Genomic DNA, 26,028 nt, shown 5'->3' on the forward strand with positions numbered 1-26,028 from the left:
TTGTGCGTCCAGTTTGCCTTTTTGTTGTTGCTTTGATAAGCCTCTTGAGCAATAGAATTTGTAACTTGTGCCAAGATAAAAAAAGCCAACAATTTTTGGAGTTTCTTTCGACTGAGAGCCGCTCTTTACATCTGGCAACTTTTATTTATAACTCAGGGAGGAATTCCAGTCGCATTCATATTCGTCTCGCAATCAAATCAACAACGCTGTATTCTTAATTGGCCGCGTCAATAAAGAATGAAATGGCGTCAAACAAATGCATGGGGTCTCTGGATTCGTGGAGGCGGCGAGATCGGGTTGGGGACTAGTGATTTTGGCAATTAACTCTTGATAGCCAGGCTCGGCTCGGTCTGGAGAGCTTTTTAAATACTGATAAGAAATTCCACTGTCACAATGATAAGCCCCAAAAAACGCGGACCCCACAAGTTTAGTTTGCGTGCCATGGGAGTAGGGAAAATTAATTACGTTTTTTAACTAAAATTCGAAATCAAACTTTGGCTAGCATTAAGGTATCCCCTCATCCAGTATCCCCAATCCACTTATTTTATTAAACATCACTCATTATAATGTAACGTAACAATGTATGGCAAATTAACTAACTAACTAACGAGCTGTAAACTTTCGATTTGTTCAGCATTAAAAAAATTCGAAAAATGTGTTTTCTTAAATAAGTCATTAAACGCGTAATTCGGTGAATGCAGAACGAATGGAAAATTAAATTTGTTATTGAATTCATTAATAGGAAAAATAGGCTGAAAATTTAAATTACCTGGAGTGAGTGGCTAGTAAATATTTTAACCCTAAAATAAAAAATTAAAATTAACACTGCCCGGAAAAGTAACACCTACAGCCCCACTTGACCACACATGTGTGCGCCCCTGTTCCACTGGCTTTCACCTTCGTTGTCACGCGATTATCATAAACTAGCGTGAGCTCAGTGCCCGACCCACTGAACCACCCGTCGACCCTGTAGCCTCCAGCTCATTGATCTTTGTATACAATTTAATAAAACAAGTTATTCCGCAAAAGCAGCCTAGAACAGACGACGTATGGCCCCTATCCAAGGGCCACACCCTCCCATCCCGTTAATCCGGTATCCGGGAGTTCCGGCGTGAGGAACCAGGTCGACAGGCGGCGGCGTTATCCGTGCACCGGGCATCCTGGTTATCTCTGGCCTCCTGGATCACGTCGTCCAGGGTTAACTGTGTCCGACTATCCGGCCTCGGCTCCGGCCTCCTTTGGTTGCACTTGAGCATGACTTTGAGGCGCGGGATCTTGGAGAGGTGGTCATAGAACCGCACTATGTGTAAGGACCCAGAAGGCCTTTGTTCTGCGGCAGCACACACGGGCTGGTCCCGGCAGTTGCACAGGAAACTGATGGCCTTCCGGCTGGAGCTCACATCAAACTCGGCGCTGACCAGATAACAGGGCTCCAGGGAGAGCACTATACGCAGGACTAGAGGAAGAGAGTCCAGGGGGAAGAGTAGGCCGAGCAACTGTCTCACTGGCACTGAGCTTACCCGAAGAGGTCTCCAAGATCTGGGACCTGTTCTGAATCCAAACGGACCGTAAGCTCGGCTGATTGGAGCGCGGACTGCGGAGCGAGGTGTCCAGGTATTCCCGTATGGTCATCGCATGATTGGAGTGACGCAGACCCAGGAGCTGTTGACGTGAGCTGCCGGGCAAAGCGGCCAGAGGCAGGTTGTCGTAGACGGAGACATAAATCTTGTGGCTTATATAGACCACCACGAAGCACAGGATGACGATGAGCAGTCCGATAAGCAGGTAAGTAAATAGTGTGGGTATAAAGAAGATGGCGTCCAGAAACATGGGGTCGCTGATCCGAAAGTGCTAGATCACTGACAGGATACGCAAATCTACAGAGAGGGCTACGGGAATCCATGGGAGGAGCTTCGATTCGCTTGATTTTTGCAACATCTATGTAAATGTATTTATTTCGTACTTTCTGTATTTTTTTTGTTTATTTTTTGTTGTCAATTTTTTTTATGGATTTCTGCCTTTTTTTTACATACGATTTTACATTGATAATATTATGGTTGTAATTTAATTTTATTCCACTCGATCTCCATGCCTCCACTTCCTGCACTTCGGCTTAAAGTTGATTTTTGCGTGCACTCCTAAGAATTTGCCATTTACTTTCGTTTCTAACCCGCCGGCGGGTTCCATCTACGCCCAAATGGGCGTGGTCTGCACACGGCGCAGACCCCTTACAAATGTTCTAGGCTCAACCTTTTGCATTTTGCTCGTTTTCTAACAGTGTCTTATAGCTGAAATATCAGCACAGATATTTTCGTTTTAAGCATTTGGCTTTTCTGTAAAACTGTCAAAATTGTAGCTTTATCTCTGCATGTGTGCATTTCAAAATCGCATTGTTGAGTTATGATTTTCTGGTTAAGAGTGAGTGGATGAGTGTGTGCGTGTGATGAAGCAACAGCTGTAGATTATGTTTTAAGATCAATCGAGCAGATATAAGCTTTATAAATATATACACACAAATCGTTTTGTTGGCTGCGTTTTTTGTGAGTGTTGTAAATGCAACTTCTCGTTTGGGTAATATTTATTAGTTCACACAGATACACACGCACACTCACCCAACACACACGCAAACCCATACTCCGCGACTTAAATTGTTGTAAAGTTATCTTCTCGTTAGCTGGCAGTTCTTGAAAATGCCTAGTACATTAGTTTTGAAATTTTAGAGATATTTCATGAATTATTTATAATCAAACAATTATAATTTCAAATTTTTAACTATCATTATTTGCTTGATCAAATAGTATTGTACCTGTCTTTTAAAAGACCAAAACTCCAAAAATTACAGTCTTACAATACAAGAAAATAAAAGTATTTTCTAGACATGACATATGTACAATTTTTGAAGAACGGAAATACCTCTTTGACAACAGTTTAAACTAGGCATTCGCTGTGCTCAAGCTTAAATTAGTTATTAAAAAATTATAAAACTATGTTAAGATTACGAAACACCTTTCGATAAAGAAACAAGAAACATATGGAAAATCATGAATTTTTCACTGATTTTAATATTTAATTAAAAGGTTAACGGCTCGCTGACTTCATGTGCTACGCGTTTACTTTTAAAAATAATTTACTAAAATTAAAATTAAAATGGTTCAATAATTTCTGCCGTTGTGTGTTTGTTTTAGACAAAAAACAACGAATCATACAAGCGAAATACAATTATTTCATTGATATCCTACTCTTTCCTTGACTTCATGCCTCGTATGAGAGTGTATGAGTTCGTGTGACTGTGTTTTGTGCCTGTGTGTGTGTTGCCTTTTTGTATGATTTTAGTTAATACACACATATTCATCTTGTTTAAAACATTCAGATGTCTGTTGGATATTTAATGAAACGTTTTTTGAGGAGGCAGCAGGTCCCATAGATTATACAAATGGGCTTTCTTGTCTAAATAGCCGAAGAACTTGAAAGAAGTTGAGAGAATTAAATAGATTAATCCAGGGAAAGCTATCTCCGATATCGGGGGTTGCGGGGTGTGGAACATCCCGCCGTAACCTTTACGCAGAGACACACACATACACTATTATATAACTTCAGCACAACATACAGAACGGATAATTAATATTTGTTGGCCCTCAGCCCCCGTGCACTCTGAATCTGCGACAGAATCGAGAATCCAATGGCTCTGTGACAATTAATTTTACACACTTATATAGTTTACGACTTCATGTTTATGCTGCTGAGCGCTTGTTTTGTTTTCTATTTATCTATCCAACTATTTCCCATCGTCTTCATGTTGGTTTTCCACGTTCGCTGCGTTGTTGTTTCTGTTTGTTTTGTCGGTTGTTGCTTTCTTTGCTGCTGCTGCTCTTTGTTGTTGATTTGTTGTAGTGCTAGTTGTCGTTGTGGCGGCCTTAAACGGACAACGATACGAAACTGTTGTACTGCGTGATGTTGCGTTTGAGTATGTCGGCGCAGGGTCCCAAAACACGTTCAAATCTGCGACAGAACCAAAAATTTAAGGTCATTAACATACAACTTATTTTTTGTCTTAGCACTCAAGCCGCCGCACTTACCTCGCCCGGTCCAGTTTGACGCACTTGAGCGGGCCGCGAGCCACTACAGTCGCCGCACGTGGTCGGTCCAACAGCAGAGCAATCTCGCCAAAGTAATCGCTGCTACCGAGACGGCCCACCTCGGCGGGATCCTCGCCCTGCTGATTAGATAAACCATTTGATTAGAGTGCCTCTCTTCATGTGTCCCAGATCTGATCACGGTCACTCACCTCAGAACGCTGCTGCAGCACCACCGCACAGCCCTCGAGGATGATGTAGAAATCATCGCCAGCGGCTCCCTGCTTGACAATCGTCTCACCGTCATCGAAGGAGCACGTCTCCAGAGAATCGGCCACTGTGAGGCGCTCCCATTTGTCCAGGCTCTCCAGAATTGACACACGCGACAAAAACTCCTCATACATCTTGCGCTTGCGGATGGTCGAGCCCATAAGGATGCGGCGGTAGGAGTCGCGGTCGATGCCCCACAGCTTCACATCGGTTTTGGCACGCACGGTGGCGGCGCGAGGAGTGCCATAGATGAGGGCCAGTTCACCAAAGCTTCCGCCCTCGCTGATGGTGGTCACCAGTTCGGAGTTGACAAAAACCTGAGTGAGATAGGAACATGTTGATAAGGATTTAAGCCGAAATCAAAGCCATTTCATAGACTTACATCGACCTCTCCCACATCAATCACGTAAAAGTTGTCGCCTTCATCGCCCTGCTGGATGATATTCTCGCCGGCAATGTGATTCACAGGGAACATGGCATCGAATATATCGGATCGCTCGCTCTCGTCCAAGTGGGCAAACAGGACGTTCTTGGCAATCGCCTTGGACAGGGCATTCATCGTTTTGTAGTCCTTGGGTACCACCTTCTTAACATAGTTGGTGGCATCTTCTTCGGTTACGGGTTCGGCGGAGATTCCACCTCGCCTGCGAACCGGTGGAGCTGCTGTCTGTGGCATCGGGCTGAGATCTTCGCAGTCGTCGGGGCTGATTACCTGTCTACTGGCATCCAGTTTGACTTGTTCCTGCCAAAGATAAAAATAACAATATCATGAGTATTTTGGGTTTGGTTTATTGTACACAAATCTCGATTCATTATCATGGTTAAGCATCAGAGTTGTTATAATAGTCTTAATAAAGATAAAGGCCATGCTGGCGATGCTGTTCGATGTTGCATAGTTTCTGACTAAATATATCAAAGCGCAGGTCTAGCCCTTGCCGAAAAAAGTTCGAGAGTTTTCCTGAAACTCTCTTACTTTATGAAACCTCGGTGGTGCCAACTTTATTATCTGCTGCAGCAGTCAACTGCCCAAATGCGTTTGCGACTAGATGTCAGATTAATGTGCGTCACTCGCGATGGATGTATGGTAACTGCAACCAGTGGTTGTTCTCTGCAGCATTGTGCATATTGTCCGGAGACGCGCCCGGAAAAGCTCCACCCGCCCACATCCGTTACTCATAAGCTCCATCACTGCGTGGGCAGTCAAAAGAGCCAACCGGGGGAGCTGAAGAGCTTTACATCCTGACTCTTGATGCGCATTCCCGTGTCTCGAGTCCCCGTCCCTAAACAAATTTCCAAAGTGCAACCAAAGCTGCAAGGTCCGGCTGTCCAATTGCATTCCGTTTCCCACAGTGACGTCAAACCAGTCAAGCAGGAATGGCCAGCTGGCCAAAGATGCTGATTAAGTTGCATTAAATTGTCACTCACTTGTGACTGCAGCAAGTGGGCGCCCCTGGCAGTTATGGCCTCATTTGAAATGGGTTAGGAACCTAGGCCTTTAAGAGTCCTATAAATAGGTCCATTACAATATATTGCACGAACAGATGGTATTTTTGTTAGCCAAAACAGGCATTATATGGATTTAATGTGACATTGGTAAATAGGGCTATTTTATAAAATGGTCCGCTAACAAACATAGTTTTACAAGCAAAACCACATTATATATTTTATTCTAAATCAATAAATTAATCTCTTTCATTTTCATTCATTAAATAACATTCCAAGCACACAAATCAAATAACTCTAAAAATATTTCCACAAAAAATCAACATGATTCTTAGCCATATCAAAGTATTTGCTTTTAACATCCAAGTAATTGCACTTGATTTGATTTCCCCATCCGACCGCAACCTCTTGAACGAAATGGTTGTTTTACGCCGCCCATAAACATTGTCGGGACCCGCGAAAAACTTCAAATGAACGACGCTGCTCATTAATTTTTATTGTCTAAACAAACCAAGCCAAAATCGCATGAAGTACGCATGAATAGTATAAACAAAAATATGGAAAATAAAAGCGGAAAATCGCAGTTAATAGGTGAGCTAAGCAATTTGCGCTCGATCATGGATTGTTGGTGACGATAACGAACTACTCAACGAATTCCCCGGCCAAATCGAATGTCGTCTCCATAAATTGACGAATGTCTTGGGTGGCTGCCAGTCACCTGAAGGAACCTGAAGTCAGGTGTCAAAACAGAAGATAATAAAGCGCTGCCGCCCAGAAACGTCAACGATAGGAATACAAATGCCTTTTAATTAGGCGCAGCAAATGTAGCTGATTCCCTGCAAAAACTAAAAGTAATACTTAAAAACAAGTTGTTATTGCTCGTATTTGATCGTATACCAAAATAGTTTAAAAGAGATTTAAAGATAAATAATAAATATTTAATAATTATTATCGCTGTCTAATATTTCCTAAACTCATTATGCGTAGTCCTTGGTGACAATTATGCAGCAACAAAGTAGACTAACTGAATATTATTGATCACAATGCCCCAAAGTTCAGCGCTGCCCTGAATGCAAATGGATTTCTCTAGGGTATCCTGCAGTCAGCTTACTGGGTGGCACTTTCAAAACGTTCCCCATCTTTTTTGCATTCGCAATACTGCAACTTTGTTTATGGCAGTTTTGCCAGGGACATCGCCCAGAACAGAGAACCGAGCGCCCAGAACCGATGGCCCAGAGCAGAGAACCCGGCCACTGGAAGACGCGTGTGCCAGCGATATGACCGTGACCTTTGTGCAGACGCGGAGTCGGCGCCCAGTCGACTTGTAGCCCTGGCCCTGGCCATGGGGACGTGGCCATGAAGAACACCAAACCAACAGCCCACAAGTCAACCCACTCTTCCCCCCGTTGACCCTCCGATATTGCTCGCGATTTTCCCGGGTCGGAACAGCGCTGCTTTTAGCTTTTGGCGTCGTTCCCTGTGACATATTAAACGGAAATCGATTTCGCAAATTGCAAATTGAATCCAATCCCCGCCCGGATGGGCTGACTTTGCGGTCTGGCCCTGCCTGATTGGATGGTGCTCGTTGATTTTCACGTTCATAGGCTCTGACTTTAAAGTGGAGTCTTGTCACCAGTCAGCCTTATCAACCAGTTCGCTAATAAAACAGCAAACAACATTTATGGGAATCATGACAAATGCTGCTTTTGATTATATGACGACAGTTGTTGGGGAAAGGGTGGGGCCATGTGAGAAGGGTGGGCCAAGATGCGGTGAAGGTTGGGTAACAATGACTAATTACCACACATTTTCACCTATTTCCAAATCAATTATGTTTAATAATCTTGTAGGGTTGCCAACAGAGCTACAACAAACCACAGGGAACCCTATAGTCCATTTCCTCTACTAGCACATACCCCTTACTTGGTTAGTGGAAGTACGAGGGAGAAAATTAAAAAATTTTTTAAATATCGATACAAGTTGGTAGAGAAGTACGGGCGTGATAGTTTTAGGCGGTTCGTGTTGGCATGGCAGGATTTTGATAAAAAAAACTCACAGCGTGAGCGTCTTAAAATTGGCATGCCTAATCTTCCTTATAGTTTTTATAGTTTTCGAGATTACCTCGGGAGTAATTAGTTACACGAAGAATAATGATTGAAAATAGTTCAAAAGGAAATTCCAGATTTTGTAAATAAAAAGCGTATGTATGTATATCTCGAAGCTAAATAGTTCTATGTGTCGTTTAAGAGGTTGATTAGGGGTACGGTACTTGGTTCTACTTTGATCCCTTTCTCTATGAATTACACACATTATTCTTTGCTGAAGAAAATACCTTCATGAGTGGGAAAAAAGAAGTCCGATTACAACGGTGACAATGAAACACTGATGAGGCAGCAAATGGATCCACATGCTGTGAGGTAGGACCCAGAACACATTGCCGTCGTGCAACTACATATGTCTATGGTACAATGGTCGCCGCTTGCAATTGTGGACATGGTGGTATTGTTGCATCCATGTGAGCATAAATAAAAACGAACGTCGGCGTCGACTTTAGAGGGGGGACAGCCCACAGAGAAAAATGGGAAAAGCTAAAGTGTAAAATGCACACAGTTGTGCAACCAAATACTAAATGTTTGCCTCTATGAGGGTGTATTTTATAAATATTTTTGTTTTGTTATTTTCTGATTCCGTAGATGAATGAGCGCTTATTGAATACAAGTACAAACTAGACTTATGGTCTACAAACTATGACAGCCACTAACAGACTCATTTATTTATGGCAAACCTTAGGCATTTTTCTGTGCTTGTATGCTCCTTTGTGTTGGTGTTTGTGTTGGTGTTGGTGTTGGTGTCGGTGTTTGAGTGTGCGTGTGCGTGTGTGAGTTTTGGTTCTTCAGTTATCCCTGTGTTGGTGCTTGTTCTACTTATGTACAACAAATTGTGAAAACGCTTCGCTTCTAATATGGACACATAAAAACAAACAACAAACAGTAGTAGTATATGTAGTATTTGGAAAACGCATGTCGCGACGTGGGATTTCTGTGGAAAATCTCGGAGATTTGCACTCTCGGATTTGTAATACCGCTGCTGACAAGATAGACAAAAGCGCGAAGAGCGGACAGAATTATACAGATATTACGTATACGCGGCGTGGACAGGAGAGCAAAAACAGCCGCCAGCAGCAATGACAAATCCAATGTCAAAGTTTTATAAAAATAAATATTCAAAAATGCTCCGAACAGCTCTGAAACAATTTTCTTTAAATTAAAAATACTTTTGGTTGGCCAAAAAGCGGACTTTCGAATAAGCAAACAAATTAAAGGAATGTAAGGGACAAGAAATACTAATCGGTTCTCAGTGAATGTGCTTATACTAAAGCTGTTGGACATCAAAATCAAAATATTGTAAAATACTCATTTAATTGGCTATATATGAATCAACGCCTTAAAAATGGTAAATGATACAAATAGACCAAGTAAAGAATCGTGATCCCCACAGCGTATGATGAATATTGGAATTTGTTTAGAAAATTTTAATCTTGTTTAATATACGTTGAAAATAAAATTTATTTCGAAAAATAAAAAACAAACCCAGCCCTTGAAAATCAAATAGTCAGCTTGTGTTAAGATTGGTCACCACTGCGTATGATTAATATTAGCGCGATTGGGGCTATTAAAAGAAATCGCGGCGAATTTAATTGGCATAAATGTGCGGGCACGGCAATAAAATATAAAATTATATTAAAAAAAAATCCTAAAAATATATCTATGAGATCGTGCGTCACAAGACCCCCGCGTTCCACACATAAATATTTGAATTAATTTTCCCGCTAGTATCCAATTTAATTTTTCCACTTTGTTCCTCCTTGCTGAGCTGACTGCGTTTTTTGCTGCTTTTTCTGTTTTTCCTGCCATTTGTAATTGCTTAATTAATTCGATTCTAGTTCATATGGTTCTCGTTTTTGTTTGTCTACCCGCTGTTTCCGTTTTAATTATTTAGTTGCTGTGAGCTCTTCTTGTTATTACTGCTGTTCGACTTGGCGAATGCCTTTTTCGCGTATTTACAAAACGGAGGCGCGACACAAACTGAAAACTCAATTCGAAATTCGCGTTCAACTTGCGACAATCGACGTTGGCGGCGCAGTCGACGTCGCGTCGACGTCGGCAGAGGCAGCGGCTTCATCTTTCCACACTAGTTGCCTTCACATGCGTGTGTGAATGTGTGTATTTGTATCTATGTGTGCTGGGGGGTGGGCGATACCGTTATGCGGCGTAGGGCGATTGAATTGCCGACCATTTTGCGGTTTGTGGTAGGTTTCAAAGCAGTCGAAAGATCCGCGATGTAATGGCCAGTAGCTTCGGTGACCAAATACACAGAAAACAAAAGGTGATAAAAATGATTTTTTTTATATAAACAACACTTAATATTCTAAAATCTGTTCTTTCTATGGCTGAAAATATTTTAAAATATTTTCACTTCTCCTGCATGTAACAAAAATAAACCACTTTCCAAAATGAGCGTTTTCTTAATTTCCAATTTTATTCAAATTTCATAAAACCACAGCATTTTTCTCCATGTATAAAAAGGGGTAAGCGCAAGAAACAATGCTAAACCAAGTAAGAAGGAAAAAGGTAGGTGTACAGAGCAACAATAAGAGGATTAATTAAGACCGAAAATGACATTGCAAAATTTCAATGCCAATAAAACTTTGAACCAGAAAAAAATTAACTTACAAACTTTAAAATAATATATGCACTGAGATTTAATGCTTGCTTATTGATGAACACACCACTTTTCCAAATGAAAGTCCCTGTGGGCAGAAAACTTTTGGGAACAATAATTGTATTACTTGCTTACACTTTTTCTTAAATTTTGTTATAAAACCTGAAACATTTCTCCCAGTGCAGCCACAAAGCTACCAACCACAAGCGACGTAGAGGAAAGTAAAAGTCGCCACAAGCTCACAGAATTATTGAAAAGAGCAACCCGCCAAATAGAAATCATACTTGGCAAAAACAAACTACAACAGAACAGCTAATGATGGCTACAAGCAAAGTGGCCAGGAGAGATATTTGCCAAATTATTGAATTAAAAGTGGGAGAATCGGGGGGATTTCTCACCGTTCTCTCAGTGTACAAAACAAATCAATTCGAACGCCAGTGCCAAGAAGACAAGCAAAAAACAGATAAGTGAAAAACAAAGAGAAATCCAAAGATTGTAGGCGGTTTCATATATTAATGTTATGTGCTCAAGGTAGCTGCGCAAACAAATTTGATTTGTTACGCCAGCGATTTAGTGTTCCTCGAGCCCATAAACATGCAAATTCGTTCGCACTCACTTTGATAAATTAATAATAAAATCAATAATAATTACATTAACAATTATGATGTGCATAGATGAGAGCCCGTAGATTTCTGCAGTCACACATGGCGTATACGCAGCGCCCAAAGGCGAGGGCACAGATTTAGGCACTTGAAGACATGGAAGCAATGCTCTCGTTAGTGAGAACTCAAGGTGTCCAAGATGCGAGAGCCCTCGAAGTCGCCTAGTTGGGATTTCCACTGTGGCAGTTGCATTTCGAGTGGGTGGCTCTGGGTGGGTGTGCGGAACCTTGAGGCAATGCTGGTGGCACGGGACGGGCTAAGTATGCCAATTTGTGCACCGCCTGGAGAAGAAAAGCCTCTCAAGAGAGTCTAGTGCCGACGACAATTGGCTGCATTTTTATAAGTCTACAGCGAAAGCATTTCGTGGCATTTTGCATTGCATCTCTTTTGGGTGAGTCAGAAATTATATTCTTCCTAGTTAGCTGTCTCATAAATTAAAATGTCAATCAGGAAGACCACTACGTTGCACTTGATTTTCCACTGAGTTTTGCTTTTTGGGGATTTTGTGGGGATTTTTACATTTGTCATATGCCAGCTTACAGATTTTACATCGAATGTGCAATTTGTGTCTGCCATTCTGTTAATTTGCACATTTTGTTTTCCCGTTTAAGATATACCGCCACTTGTAGAGTAAAAAGGTGCTTTTAAAGATTTTTTTTAGAGGACTACAACATTTGTTGTCCTTTTTATTAATTTTATCTATTTTTTCAACAAATAAGAGACAATGTACTTTACGTAATTATTCGCTTTGAAGAAATTAATTATGTATAATAGGGACATTTAAAATTCCCTCATTTTTCCTTTTCCTTTGCCCTTGTGGCTCGTTGGCACTTTAAATTCCTTTTGGAGCCCCGAGCAGCTAAGAACTCATTAAATGCGGGCCAAACAAAACATTGGCCATAACTTTCTATCGCTTCACACTTGGATTCACTTTGTCAACGTGCAAAGTTTCCAGGGACCTGAGGGGAGGACTCCTCCATCCTGCATGTGAGCAGCAGGATGCGGGAGGCAGTAGGTGCACTAAAATGAGGAAAAGCTTTTTGTCTGCTCGCTTTCTGTCCCCGATGTCCGCAGGTTTTCGTGCTTGTATATGTGACTGCGTTTTATAATCGCATTAATTAAAATTTTGCGCCCTAATTGACGCAGGAGTAATACCACTCTTTCGCACTCGCGTGTGCCTTTCGCGTTTTAAATTTTCCCACATAGCTGCGCCCTGCTTTTCCTCGCAACACCCGGCGCCACGAAAGTTGCTTCAGCGAAATTTCCAACTCAGTGAACTTTTTGTTTTGGCACGCCCCCTGGAAAATGTTCCCTCTGGTCCTTTACTCTTTCTGAATCCACCCGTTAGTTATGCTGGGCAAACCTTTGTTGGCGTTGGCCTGCATAAACATTATTTTTGGGGACACACAGAAGGCGTATTTATACCCACATCGATTCTGGGCTATCCAGCTGCCCACTGATGGCCAGCCTGTGTCCTGTCGAAAAGGACACGCCGCTTGCGTCGTCGTCACAGCTGTCAAGAGAAACTGAAACAAGCAGCCATCCAGCAAATTGACAGCTGAATCCCCTCAGCATTACCCAGTGACGTCAGTGGCCCAGGAAAATATGAAAAGGTACCCGAGAAATTTATAATTTGCAAACTGTTGCGCTTGAGAACCGTTTTCCTTCTTGATTGGCCAAATTATTCATGGACACTCGGATGGAGCTGCGCTTATAAGCCCCTTAATGGATCGGCGCACACACACAGACGCAAAAAAGGTCGACACATCCGGCAGATACGGATGTGCTTTTGGCCAACCGCTTTTCCTCAATCCAAAAGTATTCTTTATGTGTGTAGTAACTTTGTTCATTTTATTTACATACAACTTTTGGATACCCGATAAATGCCGCCCCCAACTCGAACGTAAAATAAACGATAATTTATTTATGCGAAACCAGAGCTACGGAAGGGGGTTAAAGGTTATATTACCTTCATGTTACTCGATTATTCACAAAGTTTCGATGGCAGTGCCAAAGTAAGCTACGCCTTTGTTCCGAATTTCGATATCAAGAACATCCGCCATAATCCCCAGGGGATCGTAACCATTAATCACTTTCCCCGGAACCACTTAAAAATAGTATAGAAATTGTTTTGCGCAACGCACATAAAGTGCATAAGAAGCAAATAATCTATAATAAAGTAAAAATTAAAACAAAAGAGTAGAGCAAAATTTGTTTGACTTTTGGGAGTGCTTTTCTTGATTTTTTTAATTTTCTTGATAATTTTAAAAAATTATAATATTGTACATTTGTTTTCCCATTAGGAGAGAAACATAACCAAGGCAAAAAAAATTTTTTCCAAATTTTACAGTTTGTCTTTTTTTAATGGAAATTTGTTAATAATACTTACAATAATTTTAATAAATATCTTAGAAAATATCTTTCAAGCGGAAAACGAAAAAATAAAAATGCTAAAGAATAATGATACTACTTTCCTAAATCATAAATTTCCAAAACACTGTAACAGGAAAATACACTGCCACCTCCCAACTATAAAAACCAATCCCAACCGAAAGATTTCCCAAGTCAACCGTATTTAACACTTCGAATTTTACCCACCATTTCGCTGGTGGAGTTCCTTTCACTTCCGGTTTTGCACTTTTTCCGACTGCGTTTGGCCAACACAATTGGTCGTTGTTTGTCTTTACTTTATGGCCCAATTCGGCGGACACTGGGGACAAAGTATCCGGCGTAGTTTTTGGCACGATTCCGCTGTTAATCAGAAGCCGGCGTAAACAGCGCCGGACGGAGCGATGACAGCCGTAAAAGCGACATTAACACGGCCGTTAAACCGGACAATTCGATGATCGGGGCCCCGGAATTCGCGTGGCTATCAATCAGGCAAGTAAGTCGAAAAAGTAACGACCGCAAAAGGTGAATGGTAACTAGTAAATTGAGCAGATAAATTGGCGAAAAAACAAAAATTGGGGACGACGATGGGCAACTGACGGTGGCCAAAAAGTGACTGAGACAAACGAAAGGACGAAACTCTAGCAGCCACAGACACAAACACAATCTCGACGACGACAGGATGACCTTCACCAACACGCACAGCAAAGGGAACCTTTCTATATATACACAAATATATACATATACGACTGGCCAAAAAGTAAAGTTTTCGCACACCCGTCCACCCACTCACACACCCACATACACTCGCAGTTGTGACGCAAGTCCTGGCGAAGGGAAAAGCTTTCACGGGAGAAAAGGGCAAAAGTACCAAGGAAAAAGCGAAGGAAGCACTTTGATTTCGTTAGCATTCCCTTCGAGTTTCAAGTGCAAACTCGACATCTACTGGCAAAAAGCTGCACCAGTGGCAGGTAAGCAGGAATACCCTTTTCAAATATTTTTCTATCATTTTTTGATTCACCTTGTTTCTCTCGAATTGACAAAAATCTGTTTGCCACGCCCACTCTGACGCCCTCAAAATGGTGTTCTAAACGAAATGTATATAATAAATGAATTTGTTATGCGTAATACAAAATCATTAACCTTAAACAAGGGAGAAAGTATAGTCGAATTCCCCGACTATCTGATACCCGTTACTCAGCTAGTGGAAGTACAAAGGAGAAACTTCCACGCTGACAGTTTTTGGTGGTTTGTGGCGTTAGAGTGGGCGTGGCAAAAAGATTTTTGGCAATCGAGAGAAATTTTCAAAACTAATACAAAAATGAAAAAATATCAAAAAAATGTTTAAAAGTGTGGGCGTGCAGTTTAGGGCGGTTTGCGGGCGTGGCAGTTTTGGGCGGCTTGTGGGCGTTATAGTGGACGTAGCAACGGGAATCTGCCTGTTACATACTTTTCAACAAATCTAGTATACCCTCTTACTCTACGAGTAACGGGTATAAATATAGATTCTGAAATTTTAGCCGACTTTTAAGTTTTAGCTAGGGTATTTAGTGCTCCCGGAATAAATCCTATAAATTTCTGCTTGTTTTTAATAGCTTACCAGAACTAACGACATCGTTATTTGCAGTAACAAATCAAATCAGCAAGACTCCAATTCAAATTGAAATCAAAGCTTTCTACTATGCGCACACTCCTACACTTTAAACCTTTTTGCGCCAAAAGCTTTCCCGCACAGATTCGCAGTGATTGCCATCCGTTTTCCGCTATTGAAAACTTTTCCGACTTTCCAACTTACTTCGAGTTCTCGTTGCCGCTCAAGCTCAAGTTCCAGTTCACGCTCGCGGGCAAGAGTGGAGAGGTGAATCTGCAGGCTACGATCGCTGACGGCATCCTCTTCGGGAATCGTGGTGCAGGAGGTGCGAACATGCCGCATGCGGTGCACTGCATCCAAACTCAGCCGGTGTTCATGATCATCACGGAGCAGAGCATCAAACATGGCCACTCCGCCATCGATGCTACTTTCGCGCAGGATGCGCCCACCACGTCCACTGCAATGCGGACTCTGCTGCTGATTCTGTTGATGCTGATGATGATGATGGTGGGTGGTGGCCACCACGCCCTCCGAGAACGAACGGATGCGCATAGCGCCGTTGGCATCGGTGGTCAGAGCCACCGAGCGGAAGCGATCGATGACCGCATCCTGGATGCTGTTTACACTCAACTGGTTGCCCATAGCGCACCTAGGCGAAACAAAAAACAAACAAGCGGAGTGAACTAGGAGGAAGCAGGATGCTTCTGCACAGCGTCAGGATGCTAATCCAACTGACAGCGGTTCCGGCATTCAACAGGCAACTTGCCCCAGAGAGTCCGCTACACATACAAGCGTACTCAAAATCAAAGCTGGGAGAAAAAGGGGTCGCTTGGCAAGTGAGAGGAGACACAGGACGATGTGGAAAGGACCTCCACAGGTGCGCTGCTCTATTTACATTGCAGCATTGCAAACTTTTGGTGCAGCCTGCCTCACATAATAAACTTTAAAGCTTTCCAATGAACGGAGAGAATGCATTTCTGCGAAAGAGGAGGCCGAAAATAAAGCATCCGCGCTGTGAAATCCGCCAATAGACAGGTTTTTTTACACTCCGCTCGAAAATAGACCCCAAGTGTATTGATTTTCATTTGAGCGACAACCAAAAGACCAGCAAAATGCCGCTTGTTGCTTATCAAGGGGTTGAAACCCCGGAAAGGAACCTAGCACAGGAAAGCACAGGACAATTTAAACACCTTCCTTCATCATGAGGATCTTCCTGTACTTCAGTTAACCATATACTATTATATTTGAAAAAATATTTTTTCATTCAAAGTTATTAAGGTTCACTTTAATTTATTTGTTTTTTTAAGGACTAGTTTAAAAATAAGGAAGAACACTATAGGCCAGTTCCTAGGCTATTAGATACCCGTTATTCCTTATCGCAAATCGATAAAAATTGGCAAGACATACGCATAAGAGTACGGAAACAAATCCAGAACCTTTTTCAAAACAAGTAGTCGAGTTCGCCGATTATCAGATACCCGTTGCTCAGCTTGTGGAAGTGCGAACCAGATATTTTTACAATTTAATGGCATATTCATAGAAATAGGGGGAAAAAAAGTTAAAAAATGTCTAAAAGTGGCGTTTCAGTTTGGGGCTGTTTGTGGGCGTTGGAGTGGGTGAGGCCAAAATATTGTTGGCATAACGATAGAAATTGGAAACACAAATAATATAATAACAACACATTTTTCAAAACTATGGGCGTGGTAGTTTTGTGCGGCTTGTGGGCGTTAGAGTGAGCGTGAAAAAAAATGTTTAGCATATCGATAGAAATTTACAAGACCTATTAAAAACTCGAAAAATATAGAAATTTTTTTAAAGTGTGGGGGTGCAGACTTGGGCGGCTTGTGGGTTTGTGGATTAAAAAACCTACGCTGCATGCTTAATCTTAATTTTTTAGCATTTACAGTTCCTAAGATCTCAAGGTTCATACAGACGAAAAGACGGACGGACAGAAGGACATAGCTAGATCAACTCCGCTATTGATCCTGATCAAGAATATATTGACTGTATATCGACAACGCTTCCCTCTTCCTGTTACATACTTTTCAACGAATCTAGTACACCCTCTTACTTTACGAGTATCGGGTATAGAAAGGAAGAAAATACGGCGTAGATCTGGGGAATTTGCTTCGAAGATTTTAGGAAGTTTAATATTCATGATCATAGCAGCTGGAGATCCACCATTCAAATCCATTTTTCATGATACCGAGCTGAAACCAATATACAATCAGTTTGTATAATACTTTCGTACGAGTAACAAGTATTTCTTTTTAAAATAATCTGATAAAATTAAGTACAGTTTTTTATAAGTATTTTTCTAAAAATTCTGATTACCAAATTTAGTTGTGAAAAGTTTAAGTTTCGATAAAAAAAAATTTTGCCAATAATCGGTAACAAAATGAGCAGTCTGGAATTCAAGGATAGTAAGCAGGAGGCGGGATCTTCGAAAACAGTGAAATCCTCAAAAGAATCAGTTGATGATGTTAATTGGGAGAAGTCTGTAGCCTCCGAAGAATTCGAAGATTTCAACGAGGTGGAGAACGAAAACTCGTTATCGTCGGGCTATGTTAATTTCCTGAGGGACTTCAAGAAGCGATATGGAGATTATTACACGGATCACCAGATAAAACGGGCAGCCGAAACCCGATGGAACGAAATGTCATTCCGTCATCGATGCCAGTACTCTGCGGTAAGTTATAGATGGTAAATGCAACCGTCAACTTAAATTAAATTTCTTTATACCATCGATTCGCAATGCACTTCCACAGGAACCAATGGACACTTTTCATTTAAAGCCCGATTTGGTAGAGTCCAATAGTGGAAGTAGCCTTTCTAGCTCTAGGGACAGCGAGCACAGAATGCATACTGAAAGAAGAGGCCCCACAGATACTTTCTTCGGTGCCAGCGCCACCAAAGGCAATAGCTGCACTCCCAGAAAAAGGGAGAACCAGTGTTCCAAGCCTAGGATGAGGAAGAGTTGCCCCAAACCGCGGGCTAAGTGCTCGAAGCCCCGTCGCAGTTGCGCCAAGCCGAAGCAAAAATGCGCCAGACCCCGGAAAGCATGTCCCCGCCCCAGGAAGATGTGCGCCAAGCCGAAGCCCAAGCCCAAGAGCTCAAAGCCCAAGTGCATGATGTAACCGGAGGTCCAATCTCCCACACCTATACCCTCCCATTTTCGGCATCTTTATTGAGATAAGAAACCAGACACAATTTCCCAAGAATACTTATATGCGTTGCTAGAATCAATGGACTTGAAGGACCTCCAGCAACCCGGCGGCAAAGAATCTTAAGCAGAACCAATAAAGCAAGGCCGTAGGCCAGGAAGGCCCAAGCTTTGATCCGCAAGGCAACGACAAGCGATTGTACTATTTGGAAATATAAAGGTTAATGTCTAAACAAAATGCTGTTTTTACTTTATCTACCAATAACCAGTCGCAATGTCACTGGTGCTTTGGGTATTCAAAATCAAGATGCATTTTTGACTCACCCTCTCGAGTTTCTGGAAGTACTGTCGCAGGAACTGCACGGGATTCTCGGGTCGACAGACGCACAGCTGGACGATGCAGTCCTTGAGGACTCGCTGGATTCCATGGGTCTGGATGTAGTGTTCGCACTCCCGCAGGCTCTGCTCCTCCAGCGTTTTGGCCATCATGTAGGACATGTGGTACGGTGTGGAGGTGGGATGGATTTCGAAGTGAGTTTGCAATGAATGGCGGTGATATGGTGATGGGAAATAGCTTTTCAAGCGCCGCACTACGCAAAATATACGTATATATGTATGTATATATTATGTACACAATATGTTTGTGTGGGTGGGTTACTGGATGTTGGTTATTGTTTCCCTAGCAAATCGGTTAAAAGCACAGACTATTTGGCTATATTCTTTTCTGCCGCGTATGTCCAAACCTGCTGCTTTATCAACCCGTATGCTGTGCACCGCCTTCGCAGCTTTTCCTTGCGTTTTTGGCACCGTTTTGTTCCGTTTTCCACACACACAGCACAGCCCCGTTTTCACTTTCTCAAACTTCACGTTTCCGGACGTTTTTGGACTGTTCTGTTGATTAAAGCCCTTAGCCCCGCACTCCTCCGCAGCATATGGATTGCTTAATGACTGTCAAAAAATAAGTTAACTAAGTTTTTTTCATAAAAACTTAACCAATTTTCACGCACGTAAAACGTTGTTGTTTTTTTTTTTTTTTTTTTGGCTGCATGTAGTGGTGAGCGTCTCATTTAGTCACGCTCATATCGATAAGTTTTACTTTGCGCAACACTGTTTATCGATAACAGCTTTTGTGCATAAGAATCGGCCAAGTTTAAATTGCGGAAAGAAAAGCTTTTTCGGAGGGTGTTTTCGTTCGCTGGAATTAATGTTTCGTCTAATCCAATAAAGATCAAAAGCAGTAGCTATGTGGATGTTAGATGTCAAAGCGTGTTTGAGCCAATCAACGGAGGTGTGTTTACCTTGGATTTTCTTCCTTTTCGGCCTATTTGCTATATTGGACAGTTGTTATTGATTTTTCCGGATTCTTCCTCGTTTTTTACAGCCAAAATGCTGCACTCCGAATTACTGCCACCCGCTGGCCACCAGGGCATCTATGCTCCGCTAAGTCAGGCAATGAGCGATTCCGAATCGGACGAGGAAATTGAGATTCACAACGCCGCCAATCATCGACAAAAATTGCCACAGAAACTTCAGCAAGCTCATCAGCATAGTCTGCCGGAGCAGCTCCAAGCCCAAAGGATACGCATCCCGCCGAACACACTAGCCCTGAAATTACCACATACTCGAACATCACCCACGGCCACCAGGATTGTGACTCGAAATCCAACCGGAAGTACCCAGAAATTCCAACTGGAAGGTAGTAGCTACGCTACCAACATGCAGAATACCTTCCGTTCCGTCATGTTGAGCGATAATGGTGGAGTGGGCTCGGAGTTGTCCCACTTCAACAGCGATTTCGATGCAAATGCAGATAATGTAGCCATCTTGGGAGACCATGATCAGACCGGTGACAACTTGTCAAAGAGGACCCCCATGTCACCGGCAAGAAAATGCTGTTTCATAGGTAGCCTACTGCTGTGCTTCATTGCTATCGTATCCTTTGTATGGCTGATACCCTGCGGTAATCCGGATGGCACTGGATCCTGTCCAGCCGTCGGAGACCGGATAAGGACCCACAACTGGTTTAATAACTACACAAAGGCGGAACTTAAGGGAGGAGTTAATGTGGTCGGAGGTCTAAGAGCCTGGGAAAACAACCTGATATTCATGTACCGCGGTGATGCCTTTTTCCCGGAGTTCCGGCCAGGTAACGAGCGGCGTAATGGCATAATCTGTTTGATTGGCTCCTCAGGAGCAGTGGCATGGTTTGTAGAGATGGTAGATGAACCTGTGGCACTAGATTGTACCCTCATTGATATAGATGGCAATGGGAAACCAGCTTGTTTAGTACTCGATGAGTACGGCGAACTTGGAGCCATTCATCCCGTCTCTGGTGAATGGCTTTGGTGGTTTAAGGACCGATCAGCCCGAAAGGTTGATGCCTATGATTTCCCCGTCATCCTGCCTGATCTGGATGCAGATGGAGTGCTGGACCTCCTTCTCGTGACCAGTTTGTCACTTGTACAGCGTACAAAATCGCTTGCCCAGCCTAAACATGAATCTCCGGAAAAACTAGAGGCACGCAATGTGTTGCGCATGCTGTCGGGCAGAAAAGGAACACCTTTTGGCGAGGGCTTCACCCTCCACGAATGCGACACACTGAGCAACGTGAAGCTCGAGGCGGGCAACGTGAGCTTCACCTGTCAGCGGGGCAATGGTACGGAGCAGCAGCGTTCTAAGAGTCTGGCCGAGCTGTATGCCCTGATCACCAACAAATCTATTGTAGGCCAACGACTAGGCACTTCAAAGATTTCGCAGCACAGGAACCACGGTCAGCGGCGTGAGCTGGATGCCCAGAGAAACATATATTCTCTAAGTGGACGGGAACTCGTGGTGGAGAACCGAGGACGATGTCCGGAAGATTGCAATGTCACCTTTGTCCTAAGTGAAGTCCGCGATGGCAAACCCCATGTGGTGGAAAACTTCATCAAGAGCGGAATGTATGGCATGAAACCTGCCCAATGGCACTTCAAGAATACCAAATCGCAAATGTCCGGCTTCGTGATGAAGTTCTGGAAGTGGCATGGCCTGGCTAAGCCTTCCAAACCGTCCTCCGCCTCCAATAACAGCAACAATGTGCAGAAGAGTGGTAGCAATAATCACACCAAGAACATGAATGCCATCAAGGATAAAGAAAAGTCTCAGGCTCAAGCAAAAAAACAACAGCAGCACCAACGTCTAAGAAGGAGCACGGATGCAAAAGATCACGAGTTTCAACCACCTCATCAAGAGTTCGATGTCTTTGAGCACATAAAGCAGAAGAGGGAAACATTCGGAGTGCCATCTCCAACTAAAAACCTTACCAAATTGAGTGGAATCTCTCCCGGCGGAAGCTACAAAATGAACATGATTACAGAGACCGTGCTACTAGTGGTTTTTGTGGGGGCCGATACTCACATCGAGAACACCTCGCAAAGCAACATTGTCCAGTTTTGCCGCCACGACCGCAAGGAAGCGGTGTGCCAACCGGATCTGAACAATCAGGACCACTCGATGCTTGTTGCAGATCTCGACCAGGACGGGTCACAGGAACTAGTTACATACATGTCTACCTTCGTGCATCCCGAGGATCAGCCGCTGAGCGAATGGAAACTGCTGACCTATGTGCGTTTGTTGCGCCTCCAAGCAGAGCTTCCCGCCTACTTCGAGGTCCACAAGCACAACTAGGTGGACATTCAGAGGGCTATCAGAAACTGAGTTGAATTATAGTGCATTTAGCCAGCCGCAAACGTGCTGTCGAACATAAATAACAGTTTAAACTAGTTGCATGCATTACATTGTACATTAAAATGAAACCTTTTCTAGCCCCCCATAATAAATCAGTCGACAAATAGATTTTAATTGATAACTTCCTTTAATGGGAGCAGCTTCTCTTATTTTATTTTTAATGTTTAACAGTTTTTTTTCATATTACACAAGATATATTGCATGGGATCTTAAACTTCATTGCTTGATTGAAAAGTGAACTATCTGAGAATTTCGGATTACAAAAAAAAATCGAAACCTTTAAAATTTAAAACGTGTAAGAGATAATTTTATTTGGGGATCCGTTTAGATTTATAAAATTTCCAACATTCATAAACCTATCTTTGATTAAGAACACAGGTTCCCAATTAAAGGTGTTTCCTTCCAAACTATAATAGAACAGGATATAACTCCTGCCTCCGAATTTCTTACAATTTACACAGCGTTCGTACTTTACAATAGGATACAACATTTTACACGTGTGTTAATGGGTAGGAGTACAAAAATTCTTAGGGCGATAGTCTCATGGTCCAGAATAAAACTCCTAAAAGGACTCAACTAAAAGTATGAATTACATTTTAAATGGTTTGTATGAATTTCACTACCATTCCCATATGGTAAAGGGTATTTATGAATCTATGCTCTAAAAATCAACGTCGTTAAGATAACTTTTAAAGTTAGCCAAGCAATTGGCAGTAACCCATTGCTCGCCTATAACTTTCAGTTCCTCATCCAGACGTGGGAATTTCGTAGCATTGATGGCGGAGTGGTTGACTTTCTTCAGCGTGCGATACATCTGCGGAATTTTGGATATTAGTTACTGGCTTAGAAAACACTCGAAGTAGGGTTATACCTCCGCAGAGCTAGTGGATATCTGTTTGGCAATGGCCAGAGCCTCTTCATTGACGTTGCGGGTCTTGCAGATCTTGTCAACGAAACTATGTGGCCCCAAAAGTTCCGTTGCGAACAGTCTTTCACCCAAAAGGAACAAGCGCGAGTGCTGGGGAATAAATGAGATAAGCTTTAAATACGCCTAATAAAGTATTATCACTACTTACCACTTCACTGGACACTTTTTGGTGACCATGCCACAGAGCATAGCCCTCGGGCAGTTGACCTAATTTGGCATAGTTAGTCTCAAAGCAACAATCATCAGACGCCACCACATAGTCAGCAAATGGAAGCTGCATAACGCCCAAATTAACCAGGCTGCCAACAATGCCCGCCACCAAGGGTTTGGGAAATGTTGCCAAAGTGCGTAAATAGCATCTAAAATGAAATGGTTTCGTTATTTAGCGTTTATCAATGGGTTCATTCCAAATACTTACTTCAGGGCTACGGCCAGTTGACTGGCAGTATCTTTTCGCTTCTCCAAAGATCCCTGAATCAGTTCCTGACAATCGATGCCCTGGCAAAACTGTGGACCCTCAACGGTAAGCAGCACAGTGTTGAATTCGCCTTTGCGGGCAACACTGGACAGTGTGTCGTTTAATTGCTCCAGCAACTGCCTACTGTATGTATGGCCAAATTTTCCTCGTTGCGTGTGGATGACCAAGTGAGCAACTTTGTTAACCTTGCGCAGACACACCAGTTCGCTACCATTGTTCGCCTTCATATCGTTAGCCAGTGTATGCGAGGAGGTATCTTCACCTCCCCTTTGGTTCGACTTGCTTACGGGCTTCACAAACTTAAAGGATGGATCAGAGCCCTCGCCTGCATCATCAGACAGATTGGCTGCTCCAGGTTTATTGTCCAGCGAATTTCGGCTGACGGAAGCGTTGCTGGAGTAGGAGCTATTGGAGCGCCTACGCATGATCATCGATTCCTCACTGGCGCGCTGCTTGTAAACATAGTCCCACGAGTCGGAGGCGCGAGGCTTACTGGTAGATGTGTTGGCGGTGGTCTTAGTAAATACGGAATCAGCCGCAGCAGGCGTTCGTTTGTTGGCAGAATGAGCTGACTCTTTTTTGGGGGGTGTTGGTTCCACTGCAACACGGGCTGCCTGGTTCTTGTTTAGGGAATCGTATATTTGGATTAACAATCAATAGATACTTCGAGTCTATAGCAGAGGTACATACCCTTCCGGTTATGGTCATGGCTCGTTTGCGCATCAGCGGTTTGTTGGACACCTCACCACCACTCAACTCCCGCTGTTCATGCTCCACCGCATGAATCATATTGGCAGCGCCCTCATCGCCCATCAGGCGATCGATTTCAGAGACCTTCTTCTTTTTTTGGGTTCCTCCATTGGCTAGACCTGTGTTCGGAGTTTGCGCGCGTCGTTTGACGGGCGAGGGACCCCGCTCTGTTCCTCCGATCGGCGTCCCAGCTTTAGAGGACCGAGCAGTAGGCGTGGCCGAACGTTTTTTTGGCGCCACCTCCTTCTTAGTCGTCGTGGTGGGTGAAATGCTTTTGACAGTTGTTTTTGGTGTAGGGGGAGCTGGAGATGACGCCTTTCCCGTTGCCTTCGTGCTGGCATACTGCGCAAATGATTTTTTCGTCTCCGGTACATCGGGATCCCAGATAATCTTCCTTTTAATGACACGCATGCGCTTGAATCCTAAAAGTGGAATTTGTTAACAATGATTTTCTAAATTTCGACGTTAATGTACCCGTGGTAGGCTCTTCAGTGTCCTTGGAAGGTGACACAACGACTGTTGGTTTGGATTGCTCCACGGCTGGACTTAATGAGGCTGCCAGTTGCTTTTGGCTCACGGTCTTTAACATTACTTTTACGCCGCTGATCTTGTTATTTAGCAAAATGGGCGAGTTCGGGTTGCGCTTAACTGGCGATGTCACCCTTTTCACAGGCATTGGTGGCTTTTTAGTGATTACTTGTGCCGGAGATAGAGTTATTACTTCTGTCACCAACGAGGAAGCCGGCTTGTCTTCCTCAGAATCGTAGTCGTCCCAATCATCGTTCAATGAGCTGACAATATCTATTGGCTTGACCACAGGAGGCGGTGGAGGCGGCTCCTTACGGCGCGACTTTGGTTTAAGACCGGCCATTTGCTCCAGAGCTACAGCTCTGGCTTGTTCCGGGGAAAGCTTATGCTTGGAAATAGAAGTCAACGAGTTAGATTTGATGGGCTTGGACACAGGTACCTTGGGACTGGCTTTTCGACAGGATGACTCCCCCTCATCGTCGTCAATTTCCATGATTTCGAACTGCCCTTCGCCCTCGATGGTAACACCTACATCCACGTCTTCTCCAACGCCGTCGAGATCGGAAAGAGCCTTCTCCAACGCGCACTTTTCTTCGCCGGTGGGCTGGCCATGACTTGTGTCCGTACCCTTGAGCAGGGCAATAAGATCTACCTCTTCCAAGGGGGAATCGCTGGACTGACCGTTGCCTGAGGCATCATGGCCGTCTTCGATTATTGGGGACCCACTTTTAATTTCTTTTGGGGCCATGCGGGACTCCAAACCACTATTGTTTTCTCCGCCACTTGGAGTGACGGATTCTTTAGCTTCAGATGCCGCATCCGGCGGTCGAATGTTATGCAGCTTAGCTATCTCCTGCTCCAGCGTACTCAGCTCGTCCAAGCCGGGGCCCTCTTCCGATCCGTTAAGATTGGCCAGCTCATCCTCCAAATCAGTGGGACCCGCACTTTCTGAAAGCGTTTTCAACGCCGCTGTGTTTGGTTCTAGAGTCTCCGATGTTTCGACTCCTTGTAGTGGTTTCTCCGCTTGGCTGGGCTCCGGTGTTGTCGCTGCAGTATCCGTCACCTGCTCCATGATTCCACTGCCCCTCTGATGGCTTTCCGTTCAACAGGAGCTCCAAATTAGGGGTTCGCGTGCTCGTTTCGATCGGATTAGTCTAATATAAAAAAAAGTGCACTTGCAGCACAGCGGCCATTTTTTTAGTGGTGGGCAGGTGAGTCTATCGATAGGAGGAAAACTATCGGAAAAAGTAGATGGTTCGAGAACTCAATTTTAATGAATGCTTAACAATAATTAGTATTAAATATA

At 43.3% G+C, this 26,028-nt stretch overlaps 5 protein-coding genes and 1 long non-coding RNA gene across 15 annotated transcripts; 3 read left to right on the forward strand and 3 right to left on the reverse strand.

Moving 5' to 3' along the window:
- Window positions 1-92: 92 nt before the first annotated feature.
- Window positions 93-2,877, reverse strand: LOC6534727. Its single transcript, XM_002095366.4, has 2 exons — window positions 1,521-2,877; window positions 93-1,456 (listed from the first exon to the last, which is right to left on the reverse strand). The coding sequence occupies exons 1-2, from the start codon at window positions 1,828-1,830 to the stop codon at window positions 1,086-1,088; spliced, it is 681 nt and encodes a 226-aa protein (XP_002095402.1). The 5' UTR covers window positions 1,831-2,877; the 3' UTR covers window positions 93-1,085.
- Window positions 1,704-4,450, forward strand: LOC120321488. Its single transcript, XR_005561118.2, has 2 exons — window positions 1,704-1,785; window positions 4,056-4,450. It is a non-coding gene; the product is annotated as an uncharacterized LOC120321488 (long non-coding RNA).
- LOC6534728 (cAMP-dependent protein kinase type I regulatory subunit) lies at window positions 3,714-19,346 on the reverse strand. 9 transcript variants are annotated; one of them, XM_015195312.2, is made up of 6 exons: window positions 9,760-9,881; window positions 8,572-8,743; window positions 4,726-5,085; window positions 4,286-4,660; window positions 4,077-4,216; window positions 3,714-3,999 (listed from the first exon to the last, which is right to left on the reverse strand). In XM_015195312.2, the coding sequence occupies exons 2-6, from the start codon at window positions 8,578-8,580 to the stop codon at window positions 3,915-3,917; spliced, it is 969 nt and encodes a 322-aa protein (XP_015050798.1). In that variant the 5' UTR covers window positions 8,581-8,743; window positions 9,760-9,881; the 3' UTR covers window positions 3,714-3,914. The 9 variants fall into 9 exon arrangements, with proteins under 9 accessions (XP_015050798.1, XP_015050799.1, XP_015050801.1 ...); XM_015195313.2 differs by lacking the exons at window positions 8,572-8,743; window positions 9,760-9,881 and adding an exon at window positions 18,637-19,346 and having other exon boundaries at window positions 4,077-4,213; XM_015195315.2 differs by lacking the exons at window positions 8,572-8,743; window positions 9,760-9,881 and adding an exon at window positions 18,637-19,345.
- On the forward strand, window positions 17,384-18,550 carry LOC6534730 (histone-like protein 18C). Its single transcript, XM_002095369.4, has 2 exons — window positions 17,384-17,838; window positions 17,918-18,550. Exons 1-2 carry the CDS (start codon window positions 17,548-17,550, stop codon window positions 18,284-18,286), a joined length of 660 nt encoding a protein of 219 aa, XP_002095405.1. The 5' UTR covers window positions 17,384-17,547; the 3' UTR covers window positions 18,287-18,550.
- A 91-nt stretch (window positions 19,347-19,437) lies between the features above and the next one.
- Window positions 19,438-22,152, forward strand: LOC6534732. The gene is made up of 2 exons (XM_002095371.3): window positions 19,438-19,600; window positions 19,694-22,152. The coding sequence occupies exon 2, from the start codon at window positions 19,699-19,701 to the stop codon at window positions 21,976-21,978; it is 2,280 nt and encodes a 759-aa protein (XP_002095407.2). The 5' UTR covers window positions 19,438-19,600; window positions 19,694-19,698; the 3' UTR covers window positions 21,979-22,152.
- Window positions 22,143-25,914, reverse strand: LOC6534733. 2 transcript variants are annotated; one of them, XM_039374065.2, is made up of 6 exons: window positions 24,669-25,914; window positions 24,135-24,616; window positions 23,385-24,058; window positions 23,115-23,325; window positions 22,910-23,056; window positions 22,143-22,852 (listed from the first exon to the last, which is right to left on the reverse strand). In XM_039374065.2, exons 1-6 carry the CDS (start codon window positions 25,792-25,794, stop codon window positions 22,700-22,702), a joined length of 2,793 nt encoding a protein of 930 aa, XP_039229999.1. In that variant the 5' UTR covers window positions 25,795-25,914; the 3' UTR covers window positions 22,143-22,699. The 2 variants fall into 2 exon arrangements, with proteins under 2 accessions (XP_039229999.1, XP_002095408.2); XM_002095372.4 differs by having other exon boundaries at window positions 23,385-24,064.
- Window positions 25,915-26,028: the final 114 nt, after the last annotated feature.

The sequence above is a fragment of the Drosophila yakuba genome, chromosome 3L, assembly GCF_016746365.2.
Source record: "Drosophila yakuba strain Tai18E2 chromosome 3L, Prin_Dyak_Tai18E2_2.1, whole genome shotgun sequence".
Taxonomy (NCBI): domain Eukaryota; kingdom Metazoa; phylum Arthropoda; class Insecta; order Diptera; family Drosophilidae; genus Drosophila; species Drosophila yakuba.

Excerpts from the sequence above, each read along its gene's own strand:
- LOC6534727 (XM_002095366.4), bottom strand. The coding sequence starts at position 1,830 with ATGTTTCTGGACGCCATCTTCTTTATACCCACACTATTTACTTACCTG. Across the intron at positions 1,457-1,520 it reads GATCTTGGAGACCTCTTCGG|TCCTGCGTATAGTGCTCTCC; the intron begins GTAAGCTCAGTG and ends CTCTTCCTCTAG.
- LOC6534728 (XM_039374066.1), bottom strand. The coding sequence starts at position 15,791 with ATGGGCAACCAGTTGAGTGTAAACAGCATCCAGGATGCGGTCATCGAT. Across the intron at positions 4,661-4,725 it reads TTGATGTGGGAGAGGTCGAT|GTTTTTGTCAACTCCGAACT; the intron begins GTAAGTCTATGA and ends TATCTCACTCAG. Across the intron at positions 4,217-4,285 it reads TGCTGCAGCAGCGTTCTGAG|CAGGGCGAGGATCCCGCCGA; the intron begins GTGAGTGACCGT and ends TTATCTAATCAG.
- LOC6534732 (XM_002095371.3), top strand. The coding sequence starts at position 19,699 with ATGCTGCACTCCGAATTACTGCCACCCGCTGGCCACCAGGGCATCTAT.
- LOC6534730 (XM_002095369.4), top strand. The coding sequence starts at position 17,548 with ATGAGCAGTCTGGAATTCAAGGATAGTAAGCAGGAGGCGGGATCTTCG. Across the intron at positions 17,839-17,917 it reads ATCGATGCCAGTACTCTGCG|GAACCAATGGACACTTTTCA; the intron begins GTAAGTTATAGA and ends GCACTTCCACAG.
- LOC6534733 (XM_002095372.4), bottom strand. The coding sequence starts at position 25,794 with ATGGAGCAGGTGACGGATACTGCAGCGACAACACCGGAGCCCAGCCAA. Across the intron at positions 24,617-24,668 it reads CACTGAAGAGCCTACCACGG|GATTCAAGCGCATGCGTGTC; the intron begins GTACATTAACGT and ends TTCCACTTTTAG. Across the intron at positions 24,065-24,134 it reads CCATGACCATAACCGGAAGG|AACCAGGCAGCCCGTGTTGC; the intron begins GTATGTACCTCT and ends TCCCTAAACAAG.